General features: G+C 38.1%; 2 protein-coding genes across 17 annotated transcripts in view; one reads left to right on the forward strand and one right to left on the reverse strand.

Moving 5' to 3' along the window:
* Window positions 1–24,983, reverse strand: part of INTS9 (integrator complex subunit 9) — a 90,435-nt gene extending 65,452 nt beyond the window's left edge. Inside the window, exons 1-2 of the mRNA XM_012775435.3 lie at window positions 24,825–24,983; window positions 1,736–1,863 (exon numbers count right to left, since the gene is read on the reverse strand). Of these exons, the coding sequence (XP_012630889.2) occupies window positions 1,736–1,863; window positions 24,825–24,833 (137 nt within the window). The 5' untranslated portion in view covers window positions 24,834–24,983. The remainder of the gene's footprint in view (window positions 1–1,735; window positions 1,864–24,824) is intronic.
* A 356-nt stretch (window positions 24,984–25,339) lies between these two features.
* The window catches only part of HMBOX1 (homeobox containing 1), a 149,404-nt gene continuing 147,437 nt past the window's right edge, over window positions 25,340–27,306 (forward strand). For all 16 annotated transcript variants that reach the window (XR_012914676.1, XM_075997142.1, XM_075997148.1 and 13 more), the window contains exon 1: window positions 25,340–25,633. The gene's annotated coding sequence lies outside the window, so the exon portion shown is untranslated. The remainder of the gene's footprint in view (window positions 25,634–27,306) is intronic.

Genomic DNA, 27,306 nt, shown 5'->3' on the forward strand with positions numbered 1-27,306 from the left:
ACAGCTGTAGGTACTGGGGATATGGTAGAGAACAAATAAAATCCCTGCCCTTATGAAACATACCTTTTAGTGGAGAAGACAGACAATAAAGTAAATGTGTATATACATAATGTAGTAAGTGCTGTGAAGACAGTTAAAGCAGGCAGGGGGGATAGGGAGGGACAGGGGTACTATTTTAAGCAAGTGTGTCTCTAAGGTTTCTGGCCTAAGCAAGAGGAGACACCTTCTGTAAGGAACTCCATGGAATGCCAACCACCCCACTGGTATAACTTCCCTCTGACAGGAAAAGAATGGCAGAAGGAAGAGAGGGCAGAAGTGGGTTACAGTGCTTTCCCGTGCTGAGCCAGGGCTGTGAGAATAGAAGAATTAGATAATGATGAGAAAGAACAGGCAGGGAAAACAAGCAGCTGGGACCATCTGCCCAATTCTGGTTTTGATTACCCAGGAAATTCATAACCTTGCAGGGCAGGTTCGCCTCCCTCTTGGAAACCCTCATGGTGCCTTGTATATTATTTTTTCAGTAATTATCACAAACATGTAGCCGTTTCTAATCACAAGCATAATTAAATCTTCATATGTATCATGTCTTTCTCCCCGATAGAATGTAAGTTGCATGAGGGAAAGCTGCCTTATTTATCTCTGCACCCCCTGGTCCGGCACAGTGCGAAGTCTTAATAAACATTAAATGAATGGACATTTTGCTCTTTGGAGGGGAACAGACATTATCAGGCTACTTTAATAAGAAATAACTGGTCGGTCACATAAATATTGCTCTCTCTTTTTTGGATAACATCTGTGGATGGTACATGTATTTCTAGGTGCTGGGTGTAATTATAACAGAATCTCATCAGTTTTACATAAAATATAATGTGGAATTATCTCTGACTTTATCCCACCTTATTGTATCCTTAAGCTCAGAAAAATCAATGGTTGATTATAATTTTCCCAGATGGTTCATGGGGTTATTATTGTGAATAATCACTGTACTCAGCAATATTTTCAGGAATGACTGAGATAAATGAGGTGGTTCACCCAGCTTGCTATGCTTTTGAGCTCTTAAATCTGCTTTAGATAGCTTTTCTGTCTCCTCTCTTATATGGTGGTATCACTTTTTGCTATGGTGACTATATTGCTTCCACAAGTTAGCCACTTCTTTCATAAACTGCAGCTTCTAAATAGTAGCATGTGAGAAAACCAATTTCCTAAGACAAAGTCTTAGTTAAGTGCAAATAGTGCTGATTGTAGCCCTGAGGCAATCTGCCTGATTTAAGACATGGACTTTGGCTACATTTATGGTTGTGTGATATTTAAAGTTGATTAGTATGAAAATAATGCAGATGCCTTTTGAAATGAAATGTCACACTCCATGATGTTCGAAGTCCCTGAAAAGGCAGCAAAATAATCCTAAAATTCAATTCTTGGGCTCATCAGTTGACCATGTATCAGCTCTTAGGTGAACTAACAAAAAAGATGAAATATACATGACCTCAGTTGCACTGAGTAGTTGCAGGAACCTTTTACAGAAGCTCAGAAGAAGTTATGATAAAGAAGTCAATCAATAAATCAATAGAACACTTTTCACCAACCCAGCCAAAGGAAATTACTTTGATAAAGAACATTTTTAAGGGAACAAAGCAAACTTATAACACACAAGGTACTGGTAATCTTTATATTAATGGGTACCATTTTTCAGCAAATGCAAGCTTGTTTTGTCTTTGGATGCATCAGAACATACCTTTGAACAAGTGGCAAAGGAAGGAAATTGAGGGTGGAAGTCATGTCTAGTCCGCAGTCCAACATAATCGTGGTTGATTTGAATTTGAGCACATTGCATGGTAAGGTTGGGTGCCCGGACAGGCAATACTGAAAAAAATTAAATCACTTTTATCAGCAAGCAACTACAGAAATGGTCTAAAAAATAAAGTTAAGTAAAACCAGTAACCTTTCCTGGTAGGAACAGCATGTAAACTCAGCTAACTTTTGATGTGGCTTCCTTCCTTTTGCTGTTTGGGCACTATTTTCCCTAACAGTTCAAAATATTCAAGAGTCTCAGATCAAACCTGCCTTTTCATAGGGTACCAAGTTATAAACCAGACAAGCACAGATTCACAAGGGCCACAGTTATTCAAAATAGAAGGTTTCAAGGATATGATTATCAATTTATTCCACTCTCAAGTGACACTTCCACTTCCCATGAGGTTGATAAATTTTCAACTTTTCTCTAGAGGATCTTATAAGAACTGATTATCTTTTAAAACTTCATGTTCTAAAACTGAAAAGGCCAAGAGCCAAGAAATTATGAATATTTTGCAAGCATCTTCTTTATTCCAAGTTTATGCACGATGAGTACATTCTACCAAACCAAAACTCACAACTCATGGTGTGAAAAGGCACAGAGTATCTACCTATGATGAAAATAATAAAATTACTTAAAATTGCAATTGTTCTGAAGAAGTCCAGGATGCATGATTCAGGTAATTATATTTTACATAAGTTCTTTCTTTGACAGGTATTAAAATTACAGAAAATTTTTCCTACCAATTAAGACAGAAATATCCCTATCCCTGCCATCCATCTGGTTCCCTATTAGTAGCTTGGTCTTTATTTCTACCTAAGGAATATTTGTTAAACTATCTCAAAACAAACTCAAAGCGTCATGTTAAACTAACTCCAAACTTAGCAAATGTTCCAATAAGAGCTTTTCTATAATTCTCTTTTCAAAGATAAAAAATCAGATATTCAGAAAAACCTGGAAGAAAAAAATGAAAGGTATATAATGGCTGTTCCTGAGTAGGAAGTTAATTGTGCAGTTTTCTTCTTTCAGTTTTCTCTATTTTCCAAATGTTAAGTAATGAGCATTTCCTACATTTCTGTAATCAGAAAAAAAATATGATTAAAACAAAACCGAAAATTTAGCAAGCCACACTGAATTACAAAATCTTTTTTTTATCTTCATCCTTAACTCTAATTTATGGATAAGATACATCAGAAGACAGAAGAACAATATTTAACTGGCCGCTCAAAAGCCTTTGGCAAAGGAAGTTAGACTTTACATTTGTTACTGTCAACAAAGGACAAAGAAAAGTGAGGAACACTTTATGAAGGCTATAACCAAATGGAAGAAATACTTCTAGAGCACCTACTAAAGGTGCCAGACTCTGAGCTCATTAGTCTTATTTGTATGGATAGGGAAATTGAGCTTTACAGTTTGAGTGGCTTGTCTGGGAAGAACCAAAGACACACAGCAAGATCCCTGACTCCAAAGAGCCCACTCATAACTCCCAAATTGCACTGCTCACTGTTGGTCAACTGAGCACACTGAGGCACAGTTGCTGGCCGAGGTTTGCACACCAGCTTGGGAGACATCTGCCAAGGACCCAGAGATTGTTGACTCCTGGGACGCTCTTTGTACCTTTGCAGCATCCAATCACCAAGCAGCTTATCATTGAGACTAATGCATAAAATCAGTAAATAATCATTTGGTTTTAATTTTTAAACTAGAAAGAAGTCTACATCACAAATAAATTTGAAAAATAGTGGGAAGAAAATATTACCTACAATCATACCAATCTGATTATCATTTTTAAATTCCCTATTTTTCATATTTGTAAAAGCTATATAATTTTAGTGTTCATACCAATCTGTGTGCTGCTTTTAAAACTCATGATGACGATGTTTTGTTTATGTTGCATCACACTTCATTTTTATTGGCCTGAGTAAATACACCATGGTTTGTTTAGTCATTCCCTTATTGCAGAACATTTAGAGTTGCTTCCAGTTGCTTTATAACAAACATGGCTGTGGTGATCACTTTAGTGCTTCAGGCTTTTTCCACATTGGACTATTTCTTTAGAGGATTCCCAGAAGTGGCATTAACTAGGTCAAAAAGATATGAGCATTTTATGGCTCTTGAAATCTGCTGCCAAAATGCTTCCCAAAAAAGGCTGAACTATTTACAACGTCATTGGTAATATATCAGAAGACCTGTTTCACTGCTCATACCCACCAACATGATAGTCGAAACCATTTAGATTGTCAAAATGCAGCTGTAACCTTAGTAATAGAATCTAGGTGTAAACAGCCCTAACCAAGGAAATTCAACTATTTGACAAATTGCTTTTGTTTTGAGAGGCAGTTTGGTGAAATTATTATATATAAAGCAGGGAGTTTGCAGTTAAGACTGCCTAGGCTCAAATCCTGGCTGCACTCATTATCAATGTGTGATTTTGAGAAAGTTACTTAACTTTGTCAAGACTCAGTTTCCTCATCTGTAAGATGTATTTTTTTTTTTTTTTTTGAGACAGAGTCTCGCTTTGTTGCCCAGGCTAGAGTGAGTGCCGTGGCATCAGCCTAGCTCACAGCAACCTCAAACTCCTGGGCTCAAGCAATCCTCCTACCTCAGCCTCCCGAGTAGCTGGGACTACAGGCATGCAACACCATGCCTGGCTAATTTTTTCTATATGTATTAATTGGCCAATTAATTTCTTTCTATTTATAGTAGAGATGGGGTCTCCCTCTTGGTCAGGCTGGTTTCGAACTCCTGACCTTGAGCAATCCGCCCACCTCGGCCTCCTAGAGTGCTAGGATTACAGGCGTGAGCCACTGCACCTGGCCTATAAGATGTATTAATAGTAACAGAACCTACCCTTGTAGAGTTGTTGTCAGGACTAAATGGATGGGTACAGTGCCTGGAACATAACATGTGTTCATTTTTTGTTGCTATAATTACAGAATCATTAAGGGGCTGAAGAGGTCATCTCAGTTTGGGGGGAATAATTTATACTTTATGGTGGCATTCACTGATGTTTTAGATATTTGTATATCCCCTAAGACCAGGTAAAGTAAATCAGCAATTTTACAAATATTGCCCATTGCTAGTTTGCCCCCTGGGAAGACAGATCCACTACAGAGTAAGCATGTGAATATTCTAGCCAACATAAGGTTTTACAATTTTTATTTTTTCTAGCTTAACAAGCACATAGCAATGCTTTTATGTTAATTTTATTTCTACTTTATTAAAAAGCTGTAGGTTTTTCTGTGTCACAATTTACAGTTGGCCCTCCATAGTCACAGGTTCTGCATCCACAGATTCAACCAAGTGCAGATTGAAAATATTTGAAACCACCCCCGACAAACAATAAAAAACAACAAAATAATGCAAGTTTTAAAAATGCAGTATAGCAACTATTTACATAGCATTTACACTGTATTAGGTATTATAAGCAATCTAGAGGTGACAAAGTATATGGGAGGATATGTGTAGGTTATATGCAAACATGCCATTTTATATAAGGAACCTGAGCATCTGTGGATTTTGGTATGTGGAAGGTGAAGGGTCTTGAAACCAATCCCCAGCTAATACCACGGGATGACTGTACTGTCTATAATTCCTTCAGTGCCTGTTGCTCTCTTTTTTTCCACCGAATACGTGAAATCTAGTTTTGAATGTTATGTATGCTTAAGATACATAAGCATTATTTATATTTTTTGGATAAAAATTTTATCAGTTACACTTAGTGCAAAAATTTCCCACTCTTTCATTAAAAAACTTTTATTATGAAAAATTTCAAACATATACAGGGTAAGCAAAATTAATATAATGAATTTCCATGTATTTATTACCAGGTTTCACAACTATCCACATTCTGTCCATCTCAATGCTTTTTTTCTTTTGATATCAACACACTTCTAAAGAATAGCTCCTATGTTGTTAAACCCATTTGACCTCTGAAGATACTGTTTTCTTACGTGCCTAAATTGATCTTTTATCCACAATTGAGACAAAAACAGGAGTCCATTTTCCTAAATGTTCTAACACACTATGAAAGGTCATGCCTTTTACCTTTTAGTTATTCTTGGTTTATTATGTCCTATGTCTGAATTTATTCCTGAAGTCTTTGTCTACTGGTCTTTGTGTCTTAGAGATCTAAAAAAAATTTTTTGCATGGACAATGTGTTCTAAAAGGACTTACTCAGTTGATAAGAATGTAGTTCAGTTTGTAAGCTAGTTCTGAACAAAGACAATTATTAACCGATAGCTGAGTAATGCAAGGCAAAGAAAATGTCCGAAGTAGATTAAATTATTACATTGCTCTGCAATCCATCATGAGCAGTAATATTCTTTTGATGAGCTTTTCTTTACATTCAAAAAGAGTGATAGGATTCTCTCACTGTAAACTAGTTTTACTGCCAAAACTGCCTTTAAATATCTGCAATGTAACCTAAAACTTTGCATTGTTATTGCCAATAGCTCTTTATTTTTGTTTGAGAAAATTGCACAGAGTCATAAAATAACTGTTTTTTATGAGCAATAGTTAATGAAATAAGTTGTAAATGACATCACTAATTTTTCCTCTTTTTCCATTTAACTCATATATCCACTGTGGAGATCTATGAGCAAGGAGAAAAAGAGGTTCAGTTTGCTCTTCTCCCTGGCAATGGAATAAGTAAGTAACTGTAGTTGTTTCTGATCCAAATACAACACTTAAAAAAAAAAAAACCTTTTAGGAAATTGATTTTCATCTGATGGTTTTGCTTCCTAGTACAACATTACAAAACTTATTAGTACAATTCACACACAAATGAATACAGGAGAAAACAAATCTCAATAGATTCAGAAAATGTATTTGAAAACAACATTCGTTCAAGGGAAGGACTCTTACTAAACTATAAATGAAAGAGTATTTCTTTAATTTGATGAAGGAATCCTAACCAAATCCTTCATCAGAGTTAATAATGAAGCATGAGAAACAGTTCCTTTATAATTAAGAACAACAGAAGGATATCAACTCCAACTGCTTAAAATTCAACACCACACTGGAAATATTAATACTAAATAATGCTATAAGACAAAAAACATGAAATGATTAGAAATGGACAAAGAAAACGGCCATTGTTCACACATATGATTAGAAGACATTCTGAAGACAAACTATAATAACTAATAAGAGAGTTCATAAAGGTTGCTGGATATAAAAATCAATGTACTAAAATTAACTGAATGCTTCTATACCAGCAAAGAACAATTATATACCAAAAATTTAAATATGTCATAGAATGAAAGAAAAGATGTGTAAAATCTTCAAAATTACAAGTCTACTTAAAGATACTGTTAATTGAAAAGAAAAATAAATTCTTGTAAAAAATAGCATTTCTCTCCAAACTATTATTTTATGTAACTTAAAAAGTTTGCCTTAAGAAGCACATGAAGAGTTAAGGGCTAAGATTAACTAAGAAGATACTGAAGAATAATAATTAGGATCTATACTCTCTGATCTTACAATTTACTATAAGATAATTAACAGTGGAATGACTGCAGTGGCATTGCAAATGGACCAACAGAATAGGAATACGCAGTTCAGAAGATAGGCACATATATATCTAGGAGCCTGACATGAGACAAAAGTAACATTACCAAAATATGGTATTGGGAAAACATGCAACCCATTTGGAAAACACTACTTCCCACCATACATAAAAACTGATTGCAGGCCAGTCACAGTGGCTCATGCCTGTAATCCCAGCATTTTCTAATGCTGAGGCAGGAAAATCACTTGAGGCCAGGAGTTCCAGAGCAGCCAGTACAACATAATGAGACCCCGCCTCTACAACAATTAAAAGCTTAACCAGGTATGGTGGTGTGCACCTGTAATTCTAGCTATTCAGGAGGCTGAGGCAGGAGAATCACTTGAGCTCAGGAGTTCAAGATTAGAGTGAGGTATGATTGAGCCACTGCACTCCAGCAGTGATAGAGCAAGACCCTGTCTAAAAAAAAAAAGAGATCGAGTGAGTGAGAAAAACTTAGTTCTTATTCTTCCATAACTTGTGAACTTTTCTCTGTCCCAACACACCTGCATAAAACATTCACTACCACCAGTAACTGTGGCCCATTAGGAGACACTCTGTGCTCTACTAGGGTATATAAGGTTCTTAAGAGTGGCAGGAAGAATCACTGCCTTATACCACACAATGCTGAGTTACTGGCTTCCATGAAGCCAAATTTGTTAATTTTGAACTATTACCCCTGCTAAGAAATTTGGGCCAGGCCCTCCAATAATCAGAGACGTCTATAAATATATTTCAATTTTATTTGGTAATCCTTCACTTTCTTCCACTTTATATCTTCATTCTGTTTTGCAGGAGAGCTGTTGAATGTGCCAATCATACTCACTGTCAAACTGACTACACAGCTGGATAAAATAGATAACTCTCCACTTGTGCAAAAATCTGTGGCATGCATGGTGAACACAGAAAATCCACTTTCTGGCTGAAGAGTGCCTAGATACCACACACAGCTGAGTAACTGCCACTTAGGGGTGCTCCCTCGTGCTCATCCTGTCCTCTGCCTTGGCGTTCCATGAAAATGAGTAAAGAAGCAGAGGGAGGTCATAAAAAGCAAAATTCCCCCAAGAGAAGCTCAGGAAGGGTGGAAACGTTGGTATTAAACAATTAAGGGTGAAAGAAAGAAAATAGGTAGGGGTTGGTTTAGGAACCAATGTCATTGGCTATCTGGCACCAGCACTTAATAAATGTTAAAAAATAATTATAGTTGATGAAAAATAGTTCACAGAGCTATGTATGTGACTCTATTTATCTAAAAAAATATATCTATATGTTTTTATAGTTATGTTAGGAAAAAAAAAACTGTAAGCACATATACCAAACAGGTCAAAGTGGTTACTACAGAGGAGAAAATGCCTGACCATACCAGAACTCCCACTTTCTACTTGGATATTTCTGTACTCTTGACTTCATCTTTTAAACATTAACCAGATTTTTTTAAGAACTAGAAAAACTTTTTTTTTTTTTTTTTTAATTTTTGGAACATACCTTTCTGTTAGATTAAGAATCTCTGAAACTACCCCTACTCCCTCCCCTTCAGGATATCCTGCCTTTTGGGGCCAGGTCAATGTATAACCTCCATGTATTGATTTGCAATTTTGCCCACCTGAAATGTACCCCTATGTGCCCCTGCCTTTAAAAACCCTGGCTTATAAACCATTGGGAAGTCTGGGTTTTAAGCATTTGCTGCCTGAACTCTTTGCTTGGCACCCTGCAATAAAGCCTATTCCTCCTGCTGCTACTCTTGGCTCAGTGTTTCATGTTCAGCTTTGCTGCACTGGGCGTGCAGATCCCAGTTTGGTTTGCTAACAGCTATGTAAGAAAATTTTGGCCATTAAGATATAAACCAAAGTAGTGTATGCAACTTTCATAAAGTGTTATAGGGAGAATATATCCATACATACATTTCTGTGTCCCTTCCTCCCTCCTGCTGGCTAGAATAGGGATATGATGGTTTAAGATGATAAAGTTTTTTTGGATCACAAAGAGGAGGCACATATTGCAGATAGTGAGGCCATAAGCTATGAGGAGAGCCTGGATTTGCCACACTAGCTCTGCACTATTTACCTCTGCATGTCATCTATACAAGAGAGATGTAATGTAAAGATCTATTCTGTTTAAGCCACCATTACTTCAGGCTTTCTGTCACTCAGAGCTGAACCTAATCCAAACTGATTTATTATAGCTTTCGGGTGATTCACACAGAAGGGTATCAGTACAAATACCCACTCTAGCAGATATACCAAAATGACTGATTATTTGAGGTGGTGAGATTATAGGGGATTTTTGTTTTCTTCTTTATACCTCTCATTTTGGAAAAAAAATGTTATTACAGTAGTATATGTTGATTCTATATAGTTATTTTGAAGAAAGCTTTCTAAAACTTTAAAGGTTAAAGAAGAATTTTCTTTTAGTTAGTCCCTCAAAAGAACTCTCATAGTGTAGTCAGACTGATTTCCTTTGAAAAGAAACAACATTGCCTTTGCCTGACAGTTTCCCACTGAATCTTAGCAGCTTGCCCAACACAAAAGTAGATTCTACCAGGCTGAATTTCTCTGGGTCCCCTGAAGAACCCTGAAGATGGTAATCTATCTTTATGGATGAATTTCCATGGTGAATTTATGGATGGAAGGCAGTTTGCCAGTCCTCTACTGAGTTGCTATTTGCACACAGTAGAATTTAGCCAACAATTCAACAGCTTCATTCTTTGTAACTTTCAGGTCAACATTATGCTGAGTTAACACATTGACTGTCACACTAGAAAAAACCTTTTTTTTTTCCCCTTGGGGCCATGGTGTTTTATTATTAGAATAAAAACTCTGAAAATAATCCTTTCTAATTTAATGAAAAATTTATTATTTTTTATTGTTTTCTGTGCATGAGTTATATACAACTTGAAAAACAGTAGTACACAAGGCTCCCCAAGGTGAAGAGACAGGTGAGTTACATATGCTTCACAAGGCCCCAGGCTCAAAACTAGCGTGAGTTCAATACAACCCACAAGGCAGTTGATGTGTTAAAGAAGCCAGACACAAAGGAGACATATGGTGTAGTTACATTTACACACAGTTTAAGGAAAGGCAAATCTGAGACATGATATATATAAGTCAGAACAGTGATTAGCCGAAGGTGAGGTTACTGACTGGGAAGGGAATAAGGTTGATGGAAATGCTTTATATCGGGTCGTGAATACATGGTTGTATCTGTGGGTAAAAATTCATCAAGCTGCATGAAATTCATGCTAGTTTAACTGTATGAAAATTATACCTACAAATACCCTGAGGACTGAATCATACTTTCGAGTGATTTTTCTATATTCAACATGTTGATGTGACTGAGAATATTTTATGCATTTATCAATTCTGGAAGAGTGGGACCCCCCCCCCACACCCCCAAATTCTTTCTCCATAAAAAGATGAAAGTCAAGGAATGTATTAGTATGTCTGTTCTTCTCATTCTATAGTCAACTGGTCCCACTGATTCTCAGGATGCCTCTCACCTTCTTGATGTACCTGTGAATTCTATCACTGCTTCTGAGGTCTTCTGTAAAAGGCTTAGAAAATTCTTCTGTCCTAGGCAGGTAATTCTGACTTGGCATTTGCTTTGACACATTTGTTAAGCTCTCTAATTCCTGTTTTGATTATATGTCACTTTTCAAAATATTTTCTATAACTGCAATGAAGTCGTACTTTTTGATTTCACATTCCAAAGTTTTTCTTAAATGTATAAAATACAGTTCTTCTAACTCCTTTGTCCTAGATTTCTGAAAGCATAAATTTAAAGGCTCTATCTACATGTTTAAAAATTCTTACTTTAAACTCTTAAACTTCCTTGAAATTTTTCTTGGGAGGGGGGAGAAAGAAAATCCTTATTCTTTACTGTCCAAACCACTAAGTCTTATGGTAAAGACCACCACCTTGCAGCTTCAATCTATCTTTCTAGGTATCCCCCCACCCAATACATTTAGCAAGTCTGCCCTTGTCTCACTTCCAATCAAATGTACCAATATTTCAGATGTTAATAATATATATAATGAAAATGCGGTATTCTAAGCTAATGAATTAGGAGGATGCCAGCAGGCAAAAATGTGTCTATTTTTGTACACACTGCTACAGAACATTACAAAGCAAAAAATACATGATAAATTGTACATGCATTTCATTGGGGAAATGAAATACCTCACTTCTCCAAATCCTTTAACTGTTCTTTCTGCCTAGAATGAGATATAACCCACTTTCTTGAACATATTTGTCAGCCAAAGTACTTTTCAAGGCCAGCTCAAATTTTACTTCTCCAGGGAACTGTGATTCTCCAGTTGGAATTCATCTTTTATAATCCTAATGTTACACAGGTCTCTACTGCCTTTATCATAGTCTATCACCAAAATGATACATAATCACATAATAGAGTGCATAGTACACTGCATACAGTTTGTTAAATAGTGAGTAACTGCTAGGTAGGGTCTATGTATGTGTTACTCATGTCCCACGGCATTGAGGATGTTTTGTAGAAGGTAGGCATTTAATAACACTCATTGAATTGTACAGCTAAACAATGGATTTTTGTTGTTGCTTCTATCTGTTATCTATAACTATCACATAGTCATCAACACTGTCATCAATAGTTTCTTCCTACTGGATACATACCTTGAATCAAAAACTGCTTAAAATAAATAAGCTACCATCTAGAGCTCTGAGCTCCTTTTTGTTTCTATAGAGGTTTTTTGGTGGTGATGGTGGGGTATGTGTGTGGTAATTATGTTTATTTTAGCAGGCTGATTTGTTTACATTTCTTGGCTTTATCAGCCATGTCTCTGAAGTACAGGGAAACTATTTCTGGCTGTTCTGTTTTCCAAGGGAACCTTGCAATTTTCTTTTAAGGTCATAAAAATCTATTACTTTTATGAGTCTGTTATGCACCACCTAAGACTTTAAGTTATAAAACCCCATTGTTTACTCAAAAGCCTGGAAATGGCTCACAAGATATAATTAACTGCTAGGGCAAACAATAAAACACAAACACATTTTCCCTTTAGAAAATAACTTATTGTTGGACTATGTAAAAGAATCTTACTTTAATAATGACTAGAAAATTCTGGAACAAGAAAGCAGTTAGCTATAGCATATAAACTAAAATATACAAAAATTTCAAGCCACAAGTCAGTATATCACAGTGACGTCCTGAGTTAAAGAAGCATGCCCACTCACATCAGAAATAGAACAGAGATGCCTACCATCACCACTTCTATTCCAAACAATTCTGCACATACAAGTCACTGCAATTACACCACAGAAAGAAATGAAGTGTAAAAAAATTATCTGCTAAATTATGCACCTGGAAAACCCACAAGAATCAACTGGAAAAACTATAAAAAATTAAAATTCAACACGGGGCTGCGAAGAGAATACAAAAAATAGCCTTCTTATGTGTAAACTACATAAAAAAAATTCCAGTTTCAGTATCAAAAAGATAAATTATTTAGATACAGATTTAATAGAAAATATTGGAAATAATTCTAAATTTATATGAAATCTAAAAGTCTAAATTTTATATGAAAAAATAAATGTCTGAGAGCAGCATGGAAAATTCCAAGGTAAAGATCAGTGGGAACAAGTACTAGAAGATATACTCTAAAACTACCTGAAGTAAAATAGTTTAGTACTAGAATATTAACAAATCAAGAGGAACAGAAGAGGACTGAGAAGGAAATGGAAATACAAATGCTTTTATAAATCTATGAAAAGAAGCTCCACATCGCACACATAATGAGAGAAAAATCAAATTAAAACGATAATGATGTAATATTTTTTCACTGAGAAGAAAACAAGTTTGAAGATTATACTGTAGTGGTAAGCATTAGGGCATGCTACTGGCAACTGTAATCTGATAAATCTCCATGGGAATTTTTGCAAAAACCTTGATAAAAAATGCATGTACCCTTTGAACCATCAATTTTACCACTAGAAATACACCCTATAGATATACTCCCCAAGATGTTCACAAAGGAGATTAACTGTAAAACAGATTTGTAATTGCAAAAGACTGGAAACAACCTAATGTTGACATAAGTCTGGTTAGATAAATTATATCTAAACAACAGAATGCTATGCAACTGATTTTTTTCCAAGCAATAGTATGAGCCTATTTTGAGATATACTGATACTAATTTCATAAATTATGTTTTACATCAGCAACAAAATCCAAGCCCTAAACTTTAAGTAACAATGAATGAGTTTCCAAATAGTTGAGAAAGGTATAGGTGGTGAAACTGTATATTCCAGGGTAATACCCACAAGTGTAAACTCCCTTTTCAAGGAACAAAAATACAAAGTATGTTAGAAATATTTTTTTAATATTTGAAAGGAGTATTGAAATTTTTCATTATTCATAATGAAAGTATCTTGAAAACAAAAGACTTGGGATCTTGTTAAATGCAGATTCTGTTTATTAGGGGTGGGTATGCAGTTTTATAAAAGGAGGCAGGTCTAGATATTGATATTAAATGATCTGAAAGATACATTTCTAATTTAAAAAAGAAAAAGCAAGGCCGGGCACGGTGGCTCACGCCTGTAATCCTAGCTCTTGGGAGGCCGAGGCGGGCGGATTGCTCAAGGTCAGGAGTTCAAAACCAGCCTGAGCAAGAGCGAGACCCCGTCTCTACTATAAATAGAAAGAAGTTAATTGGCCAACTGATATATATATAAAATTAGCCGGGCATGGTGGCACATGCCTGTAGTCCCAGCTACTCGGGAGGCTGAGGCAGAAGGATCGCTCGAGCCCAGGAGTTTGAGGTTGCTGTGAGCTAGGCTGACGCCATGGCACTCATTCTAGCCTGGACAACAAAGCGAGACTCTGTCTCAAAAAAAAAAAAAAAAAAAAAAAAAAAGCAGTTGGACATGGTGGCTCATGCCTATAATTCCAGCACTTTGGGAGGTTGAGGCAGCAGGATCTCATGAGCCCAGGAATTTGAGGCTGCAGTGAGCTATGATTGCACCACTGCACTCCAGCCTGGGCGACAGAGCAAGACACTATCTCTAAAAAAAAAAAAAAAAAGAAAAAAAAATCGATATGTCATACCAATGTGGATAATATCTCATTATTTATGTAAAAAATAAAAAGTATGAAAATTATACACATGCATGAAAATTCAAAGAATATCTCTGAAAAATACAAAAGAAACTGATAACTGAGGCAGGGCGCGGTGGCTCACGCCTGAGGCGGGCAGATTGCTTGAGGTCAGGAGTTCCAAACCAGCCTGAGCAAGAGCGAGACCCCGTCTCTACTATAAATAGAAAGAAATTAATTGGCCAACTAATATACATAGAGCCGGGCATGCCTGTAGTCCCAGCTACTCGGGAGGATGAGGCAGCAGAATTGCTTGAGCCCAGGAGTTTGAGGTTGCTGTGAGCTAGGCTGACACCACGGCACTGAGATTGCTCTTGGAGAGGAGAAAAAGGAAGGGAAGGGAATCTTTTTTTTAACTTATACAGTTTCCTTTTAAGAAAATGTGCATGTATCACTTAATTAAAAAAATACAAAAGATGCTCAACATCACTAATTGTAAGGGACATGCAAATTAAAACCATTAGTATCACTTCACACTCATTAGAATGGCTATAATAAAAAACACCACCAACAAAATAATAGAAAATGACAAGTGTTGGCAAGAATGTGGAGAAATCAGAACCCCTGTACATTGCCGGTGGGAATATAAAAGGTACAGGTGTAGCACTGTGGAAAACAGTATGTCAGTGCCTCAAAAATTTAAACATACAATTACCATATGATCCAGCATTCCACTTCTGGGTCTATACCCAAAAGAACTGAAAGCAGAATTCGAACAGATGTTTGTACACCCATGTTCATAGCAGTATTATTGACAACAGCCAAAGGGCAGATGCGATCTAAGTGCTTGCCCATTGAGGGATGAATAAATAAACAAAATATGGTAAATATATACAATGAAATATCAGCCTTAAAAAAGAAAGGAAATTCTGCAAATATATACAATGAAATATATATAATGAAATGTATATAATGAAATATTAGCCTTAAAAAAGAAAGGAAATTCTGACACATGGTACAAAATAGATAAATCTTGAGGACATTATGCTAAGTGAAACAAGCTGGACACAAAAGGACAAATACCGTATGATTTCACTTACATGAGGTACCTACAGTAGTCAAATTCATAGCGACAGAAAGTAGAATGGGAGGTGCCAGGAGCTGGAGGGATATGGTGGGGGGGATTAGTGAATAATGGGTACCGTCCAGGAAGATGAAATTGTTCTCTAGATGGATGCACAACAATGTGAATGTACTTAATGCCACTCAATTGTTAACTAAAAAATGGTTAAATGGTAAATTTTATGTTGTGTATATTTTACTATATTTTAAAAAGAATACACAAAAGTAGAAAATCTGAAAAGACCTAAAGCAAGTAAAGAAATTGAATTGGTCAATTAAAAATCTTTCCACAAAGAAAAGCCCTAGACCAGATGGCGTCACTGATGAATTCTATCAAACCTTTAAAGAAGTACTAATTCTTCATACACTCTTGAGGAATAGAGGAGGAGAGAACATTTCTTAACTTATTTTATGAGAACAGTATTACCCTAATACCAAAGCCAGATAAAGACATCACAAGATAACACAGACCAACATCCCTCATGAATGTATTTCCAAAAACCCTCAACAAATTTTAGCAAACCAAACTCAGTAACATATACAAAGGATTATGTATCATGACCAAGTGAGATTTATCCAGGGAATGCAAGAATGGTTTAACACTCAGAATTCAATTAAAGTCATACACATCATTAAGGACAAAAACCATATGTTCACCTCAATAGATGAAGAAAAAGCATTTGACAAAATCCAAGGCCCATCCCATTTATGATAAAAACTCAACAAACTGGATAGAAGGGAATGACCTTAACTTGATTAGGGGCATCTATGAAACACCTACAGTTCACATCATACTTACTAGTGAACAACTGAATATTTCCCCCCTAAGATCGGGAAGAAATCAAGAATGCTTGCTTATACCACTTCGATTCAACATTTTACTGGAGGTTCTGGCAAGTACAATTTTGCAAGAAAAAGTGAAAACATGAAGAAATTAGAAATGAAAACAAATGTCTACACAATAATAGCCAAAAAGTGGAAACAATCCAAATGTCTATCACTTGGTGTAGGAATAAATAAAACAGACTATCCATATAGTGGAATGTTGCTGAGCAATAAAATGGAATGAACTGATACATGTTACAATGTAGATGAACCTCAAAAATATTACACTAAGTGAAAGATGTCAGCCACAAAAGACCCCATATTATATGAGTTAATTTATATGAAAGGATCAGAAAGGGCAGAACTACAGAGACAGAAAGTAGATTAGTGATTGCCTGGGGTAGTAATGGGGATTGAAGCACCTTTTTGGAGTAATGGAAATGTTCTAAATCTGGATTGTGGTGATCGTTGCACAAACTCTATAAATTACTAAAAGTCACTGCATTTTACCTTTTAAATGCATGAATTTTATGGTATGTAAATTATACCTCAATAAAGCTATTTAAACAATGTAAAAAAGGTAATAATAATAATAATATCCTTTACATATTAAAACCACTGCTTTTTATCCATATTTCCACAGGCTGGAAAAAAAGGACAGAAAGGCTTATCAAACTAGAACATCTAATTATGCCTTCTTTTATTTTAATAGAACAGAAAAATGTAGAAATATTGTAGTTAGAAAAAGAGAATCTCTGTTTAAGCCATAAATTTGAGAAATGGATTAGGCATGACATTTTATTATTCACCTCCTCAACCCCTTCATAAACATGAGTGATGAAAAATAAACTACCTTAAGAGCAAAAAAGGTGTTAGTTTTACAATTCCTATTAAAGAATTGCTTTCTTAAACATCATCTGTCTGATTATCTTTGAAAGCTAAAGTTCATTCAGTTGTGCTTTCAATAAATTTAAATATTTTAGATCTTTAAGGCATTTCCTTCAGATTTATGGGCAATCAGGGACAATTTAAACCTATTGTTTTTCTCACAGTAAAGTTCCACCACACAGTTCTTAGTCTTGTTCACTGAAGGGCTTTCTCCTGGTGTCTTCCCTGTTCCCATTCTTGCCTTTTTTTTTGAGACAGAGTCCCACTTTGTTGCCAGGCTAGAGTGAGTGCCATGGCGTCAGCCTAGCTCATAGCAACCTTAAACTCCTGGGCTCAAGCAATCCTACTGCCTCAGCCTTCTGAGTAGCTGGGACTACAGGCATGTGCCACCATGCCCGGCTAATTTTTTCTATATATATTAGTTGGCCAATTAATTTCTTTCTATTTATAGTAGAGACGAGGTCTTGGTCTTGCTAAGGCTGGTTTGGAACTCCTGACCTCGATTAATCCGCCCGCCTCGGCCTCCCAGAGTGCTAGGATTACAGGCGTGAGCCACCACGTCCAGCCCCATTCTTGCCTTTTCTCATGTTCTCTGCAAATTCTGACATCCACCCCTTTCTTAGCCCTGCCTGAAGTGTCAACTCCTAGCTTCATCTCGCTGGCCATCCTTTTTTTGGGGAGTGTGGGAGATCTCCTCTGCTACCTACCCACACTTGCCCAGCTGCTTCTCCAATCTGTTTGATCCCACAATACCCTCAGCTTAATGCCTACATCCATGCCCAGCATTTTCAAAGAAACACCATAGATCTTTTACAAGCTTCTTTTTAAAGACTCTATGTCACTAAGTTTTTATCTGAAGAAATTTGTTCCCCTTTCTGCTACATCTTCCCCTATCTATAATCGATACTCTAGGGACATTTTACTAAATATGGCCGAAGTCCATACATAGTAGACAGAGAGGGTGTGAGGAAAGATGAAAGAAGACAGTTACATTTGGAAGACAAAGTGTAAGAGTAAAGAAACAGCATCATATTCAAGGGCAGGGAAATGCAGTCTCATATACTAATGGTATGATGGAAAACTAGTGAGCAATTTGGCTTTATATGATAAAATTTTAAGAAGGCCTATTGGTGGATACAATTAAATACATTTTTGACCATTACATTACAAAAATACTTGAGCCAGTGCCCAGTGATATCTCTACATCAGGACATTCACTGCAACATTGTCTGACTTGTACAGTAAGTCCACTAACCTTTATGTTCTGTACGGGCAGGGAATAAATGTTTTGTTCACTGCAATATATCCAGTACTTTGAGCAATGCCTAGCACAGAGGAGATGTTCAGGAAGATTTGTTGAGTAAATAAATGAATGATGATGGAGATCTGAGGGTTGGTTTAGGTCTATACTCCTCTTGGTGTTTAGCAAGCCAGGAGCAAATTTTTCATGCAGAATGGCTAGGTTTTACTGAGTTTGGGGGCCATGCTGCACCCTTAGCCACCATAAGCCATTCTGCAAATACACATTGTTGACCACAGCAAATGGCAGAAGGATTCAAGTACTCAGAGCAAACCAATCACAAAACGAATGTGCTATTGCTGTTAAAATATGAGTAATGTGTTGTAATGTGTTGTAATGCTTGTATTAGTAGCACAGCCTTCTGGCTTTGCTGATTAACCACAAGTTAATTGTTTTAATTCCATTACCTATTATTGAAAAAAATCTGTCATCAGTATAGTTTTCTACCTTGGTAGATTTAATCTTCAGAGAAACAGTTTTGGACTGTGAAATGCCCAAGAGTAAAATATCCATTTTTATTGCAGAGCACTACTGAACAGGTATGTAATTTGGCCTTATGTCACACATGGCTTTTCAGAGTTAGCAGAAATCATGAAAGGAAAAAACCTATCATATTGAAGTTGTGAGAAAATATGACCTTTCAAAAGCTTGAAATGACATTACATCATAAAGACACATGAGGGCACTCTAATCAACCAGCAAAGAGAAACAGAAAAGAGTGAAATCAGGTTGACATTTTAACAATCTTATGGCAATAGTTGAAATCAAACACTGGTAAAATTTTCAATGCTTGTAATTTATAGAAGAGATTTTCTGTTCTTGATCCAAATTCCAGGAAGCCAAAAGGATTCTACAACTAAGTAAATTGGAGAGAGATCCAATACTCTCAGATCCAACGTGAGGACTGACCACACCCCTTTCTAATGATTTGTTAAATTGACCTTGGGGATGGTTTTGCCCCTTTCAACCAAAGATCACCTATATAATCTACAACTGAACTTGGTGCTTTACTTTTCTTCCACTGGGAACAGTCATGAATTCATTTCTTTGCTCCATCTGTTTTCCCAGGAGAAATGGCAAGTTAAAAGTTTGAGCCAATAGAAATGAAACAGCATTTTGCACAAAGGAGCACAGACCACTGAATACATTTCATGGCATCAAGTTTTTAAATTTGTAAATACAACTACAGCATATAATTTCTGGTATTAAACTCAATAAGTATAGTATAACAAGCATTTAAACGACCTTCCTTTCAGACCTTTGACAAAAGAGCAACAATAACTCTGCAGAGAGCCATGGATTCTGAGGCAATCAGGCTTACTCACAAAGGATTATCATTAATCTTAAAGTCACATTCAAATTTGTGCCTCAGCAAAATTATAAATAATTCCATGTCATAGATCTCTGAGGTCAAATGTAATGGTTAAAATGGAAAGTGTTAAGACTTCAAATGCCAAGGGTATACTGTGGTTGCATAATAAATCTCTGTTGACTGAATAAGCTAGATTTGCCCCATCTCTGGGACTATCTATAGAAGTACATACACATGCTGCATTCTTGAATTGTTTCTTACTATTTTAGTCGCTTTAATCTTCACCTGTTTAAATGGCTAGATTCCTGGCCATGATATTTCAAACTTAATTTCTGCCAATGTACTCAGCATTTTTTGTTCTATGGTCTTTTGACAGGGACCCTGGTGAATTCTAGTTTCTATCCTTAACTGAACTGGCCATCGGGGTACCCCATTAGGCTCAATCTATGCTAATGAAAGAACATGCCCTAAAATGTGCTGATTTAGAAGACACATTTCTTCTAATTTTCCTGTTCTTTCTAAAATGATTCTGGTTAATTGAAAATGCCAATGAATTTTTCCTCAGTTAAATAAATCTGCCCAAATACTGCATATTATAAATATAGGCAGTTATTAAAATCCTTTGAGTTATATAGGCAGTTATTAAAATCCATGAGCCGGGCGTGGTGGCTCATGCCTGTAATCCTAGCACTCTGGGAGGCCGAGGCGGGCAGATTAATCGAGGTCAGGAGTCCCAAACCAGCCTGAGCAAGACCAAGACCCCGTCTCTACTATAAAAATAGAAATTAATTGGCCAACTAATATATATATATAGAAAAAATTAGCCGGGCATGGTGGCGCATGCCTCTAGTCCCAGCTACTCGGGAGGCTGAGGCAGCAGGATCGCTTGAGACCAGGAGTTTGAGGTTGCTGTGAGCTAGGCTGACGCCATGGCACTCACTCTAGCCTGGGCACCAAAGCGAGACTCTGCCTCAAAAAAAAAAAAAAAAAAATCCTTTGAGTTGGTATCTAAGGAGATATTCAAATATTACATTAAAATGGCATCCATTGTTTTTTTGTGTGTGAAAAGCCACCAAGACAGTGATGTACAAAGTTAGAGAACTACAAATGGTATCACACAGCTAAATTTGGACAATACAAAAAAGACTAACTTTAGCACTCAATTGGTATGGTCTGCTATGGGGCCCTTTGAATTATCAAGAGAGTTCCCAAACTTCATTTTTTTTTTAATCAATAAACTTTTTAAAGATCTGAATTGAACCAAACTCACATTTAAAGCTAATTTTTAAAACAGCCTTGAATAAAATTTCTCTTGGTGTGTGCTTTACTTTAAGAGATAACCTAGCATACATACTACCACAGTCCCTGCACTCACTAAAGCAACAGACTCTCGAGTCTGGGAGACTTGGGTTCAGATCTTGCACTACCACTTTGAATCTATGTAACTTTGAGCCACGTCATTTCCCCAAAGCTTGCATTTTTTATCTGTAAAATGAGAATACTATCACGTAGATCAAAGAATTAAATGGGACACTTATAACAAATACCTAGCCCACTGCTCTGGCACATAGTAATTGCTCTATAAAATGTAGCAATTATTTTTTACTGTAACATTTATTGTTTACTGTAATTTTTTTTTTTTTAAGAGACAGGGTATCACTCATTAGCAGGGACCACACACGTGCACCACCATGCCTGGCTACACTGTCCAGGCTAGTCTCAAGCAATCCTCCCGTCTCAGCCTCCTGAGTCGCTAGGATTAAAGGAGTGAGCCACTGGTTCTGGCTTGTTTATTGTGATCTTTGTTTAACTTCACCTGTTAATCTTTTGCCAATAGTATTCACAGGCCTTGATAACCCCTCAGAAATTATTTATTGGGTCACTATTTAGTGGGGTCACTCTATGTGCAGGCTTTGGGAATACATAGAGTCTACAAGTGGGAGGGCAGACACAAAAGATAATTACATGTGCTACAGATAGGAAGTATGCCATGGAAGCATATGACAGGGGTACCTAATTCAAGGAAGCCTTGAAGAAATGCTATTTAAACAGAGACCTGAAATATATGAAGAAATTAGCTAGGCAAAAAAGAGTGAGGCAGGCAATGGACCTTTTTTCTTTTTTTTAAGAGACAGTGTCTCGCCATGCTGCCCAAGCTGGTCTCAAACTCCTGGCCTCAAGAGATTCTCCTGCCTCCACCTCCCAAAGTGCTGTGATTATAGGCATGAGCCACCATGCCCAGTCTCCATTGGAACATATTCAGAGTTCCAGAGGACTTTAAAAGCAGGGTCAGTTCAAGGAACTAGAAGATGTCTGATATAATTGGAACAAAGAGAACGGAGCTCTGGTTAGGCTGGGTCATATTCTCAGGGCCAAGTCAACCAACTGAAGACTAAGACTTTATATAAAGGCAAACGAAGCTACTGAGAGGGTTTTATGGAATTCTGCAATTTTAAACAACTTCTAACTCAGAGAAGAGAATGGATATAAGAGGGTTAAGATTGAATGAGGGAAACCAGCTAGACAGTCTTGTTGCAATCCAAGTGGCAAGTATAAAGACCCCACACAAAGGCAGTATTAGGGGGACTGGAGAGAAACAGAACCTATTCAAGATTCCTTCATTTAGGAAGTAGAATTAACAAGATGTGGTCATAAGTTGTACAGGGGAGGGATGGTTTGGAAAGTTGATCTCAAAAACAAGAATATACTCCATAAAATGTAGTTTTGTTTCACAATATAAATTTAAAAGCCTACCAAACATTCCTAAATCAGTACACAAAATTAAAAATTTTAGGCCACAGAAGTATTTATTCCAATCCTTTGGGAGGCATGACACACAAGTTTAACTCACTGAGCAACAATGCTTTTGAAACCACTTTGTTATGTTGATAGGAATTCTGCATTACAGATTGTTTTTTTTTTAAGAGACAGGGTCTCATTCCGTCATGCAGGCTGGAGTGCAATGGTCTGATCATCACTCACTACATCTCAAACTCCTGTGCTCAAGCGATCCTCCTGTGCACCACCACGCTCAGCTAATATTTAAATTTTTTGTAGTGATGGGGTCTCGTTTTGTTGATCAGGCTGATCTTGAACACCTGGACTCAAGTGATCCTCCCGCCTCTGCCTCCCAAATTCTGGTATTACAGGTGAGAGCCACAGCACCCAGTCCTCAGATTTATCTATCAACCACCAAATGAGTTTTAGTATGTAATACATGATTTGAAAGTGAAGAAGGAAAGAGTATCAATAGAATAATTCCTTTTCCTAGAGGCATCTTTTGGTTCTTAATGGAAAAAAAAAATTTCTACTTTTTTCCTTTTTTCTCTTCCATGCTTTTACATCTCTAAATAAATTAAGCAAGAGGATTTTATAAGCAAACCAAAGTATATGTAAAGTAAATCTTGGTTTTCTGATACCCTCACAAACGAGTTTTCATGGAAAAACTGTTTCATAAATCCCTTTCTTAAACCAAACACACTGAATGTGATTTATCCTATTCTGAGGACACAGGGTCTGTGTACCAGCCATTAAGGTAACAAGCTCCTTGGTTCCAATATGCTGAACAAACCCTTTTCATGGAAGGCCCTGACTTACTTATTCTTCTTATAGTTCTTTAATACTTATTCTTCTCTTAGTTCAAGAGTCACCTTTCCAGAAAGCTGTCCCTCATCTCCCCAGTCATCATCTGTCCTCTCAATTCCCAAAGCACTTTAAATATGCCTCTCTTTTACCAGGAACACAGTGAATTATAATCTCCGCTTGCTTTTCTTTTTCATTAGATTGTATGCTTGTTAAGGGTAAGTGCTATGACTTTCAATTCTGCATTTTTAACAGTTTAGCACATTGACCCAGAGGCAAATCGCTATTCTCAAGGTTTACTGACTTGTATTCTTCCCCTTACATAAATGGCTTCATATGAAGACAGTTTTGGAGCTGAATCCACTTTTAATACTTTCTCTGACTTCTCAGAAAACGGATGACTTTGCAGAGTGTATTCCTCTAGCACGGTTGATTATCAAATGGGGGCAGGTGGGTTGTGTGCTTTGGAAAAGCATAAATAACCATATAAACGGAAAAAAATAAACCTTTTGTTTTTGTATAAAAATTACAGAAAGTAAAGCTTCACAATAAATTGGCTGCAGGAACATGAGTTTTAAAAGGCTGAGAAACAGCAACTCACACCTGCTTTTCTACTCTCCGCTATTACTCATTTTAATAGAGTTGGAATAAACTTGTTGGATCTGTGTGCACGATGAGAGTAAAATGGCTCATAATAAACATCTAAGAAGCTTTTGTGATGCAGACTTCTCCAGGTAGATAGTAGCATTCTTCATCTAACCTTGGCTCATGCAATCTCTAAAGTCCTAAAATGGAATACCTTACACTTCCCAAATCCTACGCGGGGTTTAACACTCAAATCCTCCAAGATCACACCCTGAACTCGTCTTTCTCTTAACTCCAAGGGCAGTTAGAAGCCTATATGACAGAATACTTAATAAGTGATTGGTTCTGCCGGGTATTTTCTACTCTGTGCTCGTATCTAACCAAAGTCTCAGTAACGGTAGGGAGACAGGCTACTCAAGTGCCAATCGAGTAGAAAGAGGTTGTTAACAACCTATTATAACACTCACGTGGAAGCAGAGAAAAAAGTCCAAACCTAATTCATAGTGCCCAACCTTAGTTCGTGGGTGAAGAAATGTGACAGAGTTAACCTCTTGTCTGAACAAATGAACCCGCCAATGAGTGAAAAAGACTTCTTGGCAGATGGGGGTCGGGGGGGCGGGACAGGAGAGGAAATTCAAACCTCAACGACAAAAAGCAGCTTTCCTTAGCCCACTCCACTTCCCATCCCAGTTCCCAAACTTTGCCACCCCTCCTGTGCGACGGTTCCCTGGCAAACATGGAAACGAAGAGGTACAAAAGAATATGGCATCACCTTTGCCCTCTGAACTAAGAGCGAAAACTCACCAGTTTCATATTGGACTTTTGGTTGCTCAAAAACAGTCACTGAACTCCATACACCCAGGAAGCGTCTTCCGGTTCAATCTCCGGCACCTGCCCGCCAAGAGCATCGCGGGACTTGCAGTCTTTCTTCGTCCTCACGCCCCTTCCCGGGGAATCATGGGAGATATACTCTCCCCTCCCCAGGCATGATGGGAACTGTGGTCGTCTTTCCTTTTCCTCCCTTTCCTCTCTGAACGCCTCCTTCCGTCCGCTCAAATTCATCCCCGCCGCCAATTCATCCTCCCTCTCCACCCCAGCATGATATCATGTCCCCCATATGGGCCTGGGGCCCATGGTATTCTGGGATGTGTAGTTCCAACGGCTCCAGCTCCGCTTTCCCCTCCTCCCTGAGGGTAGGCGGTCGGTCGCGGGCCATGCCGGGAGTTGTAGTTCCCTGGGGCCTTTAGGCGCCGGGCCCACGCTTTTACTCAGGGGAGATATGAACTACAACTCCCAGGGATGCCCGGCTGCAGCAGGTGGGAGCGGGGCTGTTGATATCAATATGGCGGTTGTCAGCCAGACAAAGACAGTCAGTCTGATGTGATTGAGACAAGGGAGGTTTTCAGGGGGAGACTGGGAGATAGGGGCCTCCCCTCCCCCTTCTCCTCTTCCTGCGCCGGCCTCCACCCCTCCCCAGTCCCCTCCTGACGGGCGCCCCACGCGGAAGACACCCCTCCCCCTCCCGCTTTCCCTCCTCCCTACCTCAGCCCTTCGTACTGGGACGTTGGGGAGGGGGCTGTGCCGGGCGGAGAGAACTCAGCGAGGATTCTGAGGTGAGTCGAGCGGTTTTGAAGCCGGACTACCTCAAGTCTCTTTCCTCACTTCTTTCTTTTCACTTTAAAAACATTTTTTTGAGGATTTTTGGGGAGGAAGTGAGCGGGCGCTGGGGATGGGTCTCTTAAGTGGCCCAATTGAGAGAAGGGTGAAAGCAGTGGGCTTCCGACTGGGTGACCCGGGCGCGGGGTGTGGGGTGGGGCAGTTTGTGGGGGACGGTAATTGAAAGGCGTCGACTGCTCCCCAACTCTCTTCTCTTGATTTCCTCCACTATGGGTGGAAGGTTTGAATCCTGGAGGTGGGGGGGGGGGTGTCTCCGTTTGGAGTTTGGGAAACTGTGAGGTGATTTTGAGGGGCAATGGTTTGTTTGGGGTGTATAACTGTGTTTCAAACTGTGTGACGTGTATAATTTGTGTGCTATGCTCGACTTGAAGAAATTTCTACAGATAGGAAGTTAGATAGCTAGAGTCATAGCTTTCCCTGGGCCTGGGCTGAGAAGCGTGCGTGAGGTCCCGGTGCTGGACGTTCGGGCTGGCGACTCATCTGTGTCCCATTGCCCGCTCACGCTCCGCCGCCGCCTCCGCCCCCTCCCCTGGACAAATCTCCACCCCAAACTCCAGGCGGGAGGATTGTGGAGATGATGTGGTTTGGAGGATGGTGTCTTTGCATCCCGAAGTAGATAGATAGGTGGGAAAAGAAAAGTGTTTCTTAATATTTTATTCCGGAACCGTGTTTTGGTTACACTATTGGGGCTACTTTGAAAGGCGTCCTCCACCCACCTTCACCCCAAAACAGTAGGTAGAGGTATCTTGTCGTCTTCGCGTGAAATAAGTAATTAAGATTTGGGGGCGTGGGGTGGGGGGTCGCGAGTGCTGGATTGGGTACGCAACTGTGTGTGTCTACCAAAGAGACAGAATGTCTGTTGTGTATCTTGAGATAGGGCGACTCATTTTCGTAGTAGGAAGAACTGTTGGAAATTATTTGGGCGCGGGGTGGGGGGATGCGCTGAAAGGCTCTGCTTGCATTTTTCTTCTACTCCACCCTGTTCTGTCTTGCATTTGCCTGAAAGCCAGTATGGAAGAGTGAAGAAGCATTGGGTGAGTGAAGGGAAGAATGCAGTTGGCTTTAAAGATACTACACTATGTAAAGTTGAGTGGTGTAAAGTGATTGCTGTCTTTATTTATGCTGAAGCTTTGGAAAAAACCTCACGTATCATATAGAGTGATGTGACTAGTTCATTTCTGTGGGATTTTGCAGGTATAGAAACCTCTGCCTTCCCTTTTCCTTCCTTCCACATCTCCTTCCTTCCTTCAGTCCTTCCTTTATTGGCATAGTACATTTCTCTTCCTGATGAACGTAATACCTCCTGTGCCTCTTTATTCAGTTTGTGCTAATATGGTTGTGCTTTTTGTGGTTTTACTGTAAAATGCATCATTAGATGTATTTGTTGTTATTTTGCATTTATGCCGCAAGTAATTTTCACATCAGGATCGCAATACTTTGCATTAAACTTATTTTAAAATTGCACAACTAATTTGCTAGATGCTAGATATGTCAAGTTTAGAAAATTTGAATTCTGATTTTTTTCAATTTTCAATTAGTGTTAAAAAGGAAAGAGGATTGCAACATCTCTTGTTTCTCACAGTCTTTAATATTTGATAACATTATATTA

The sequence above is a fragment of the Microcebus murinus genome, chromosome 24 (assembly GCF_040939455.1).
Source record: "Microcebus murinus isolate Inina chromosome 24, M.murinus_Inina_mat1.0, whole genome shotgun sequence".
NCBI lineage: Eukaryota > Metazoa > Chordata > Mammalia > Primates > Cheirogaleidae > Microcebus > Microcebus murinus.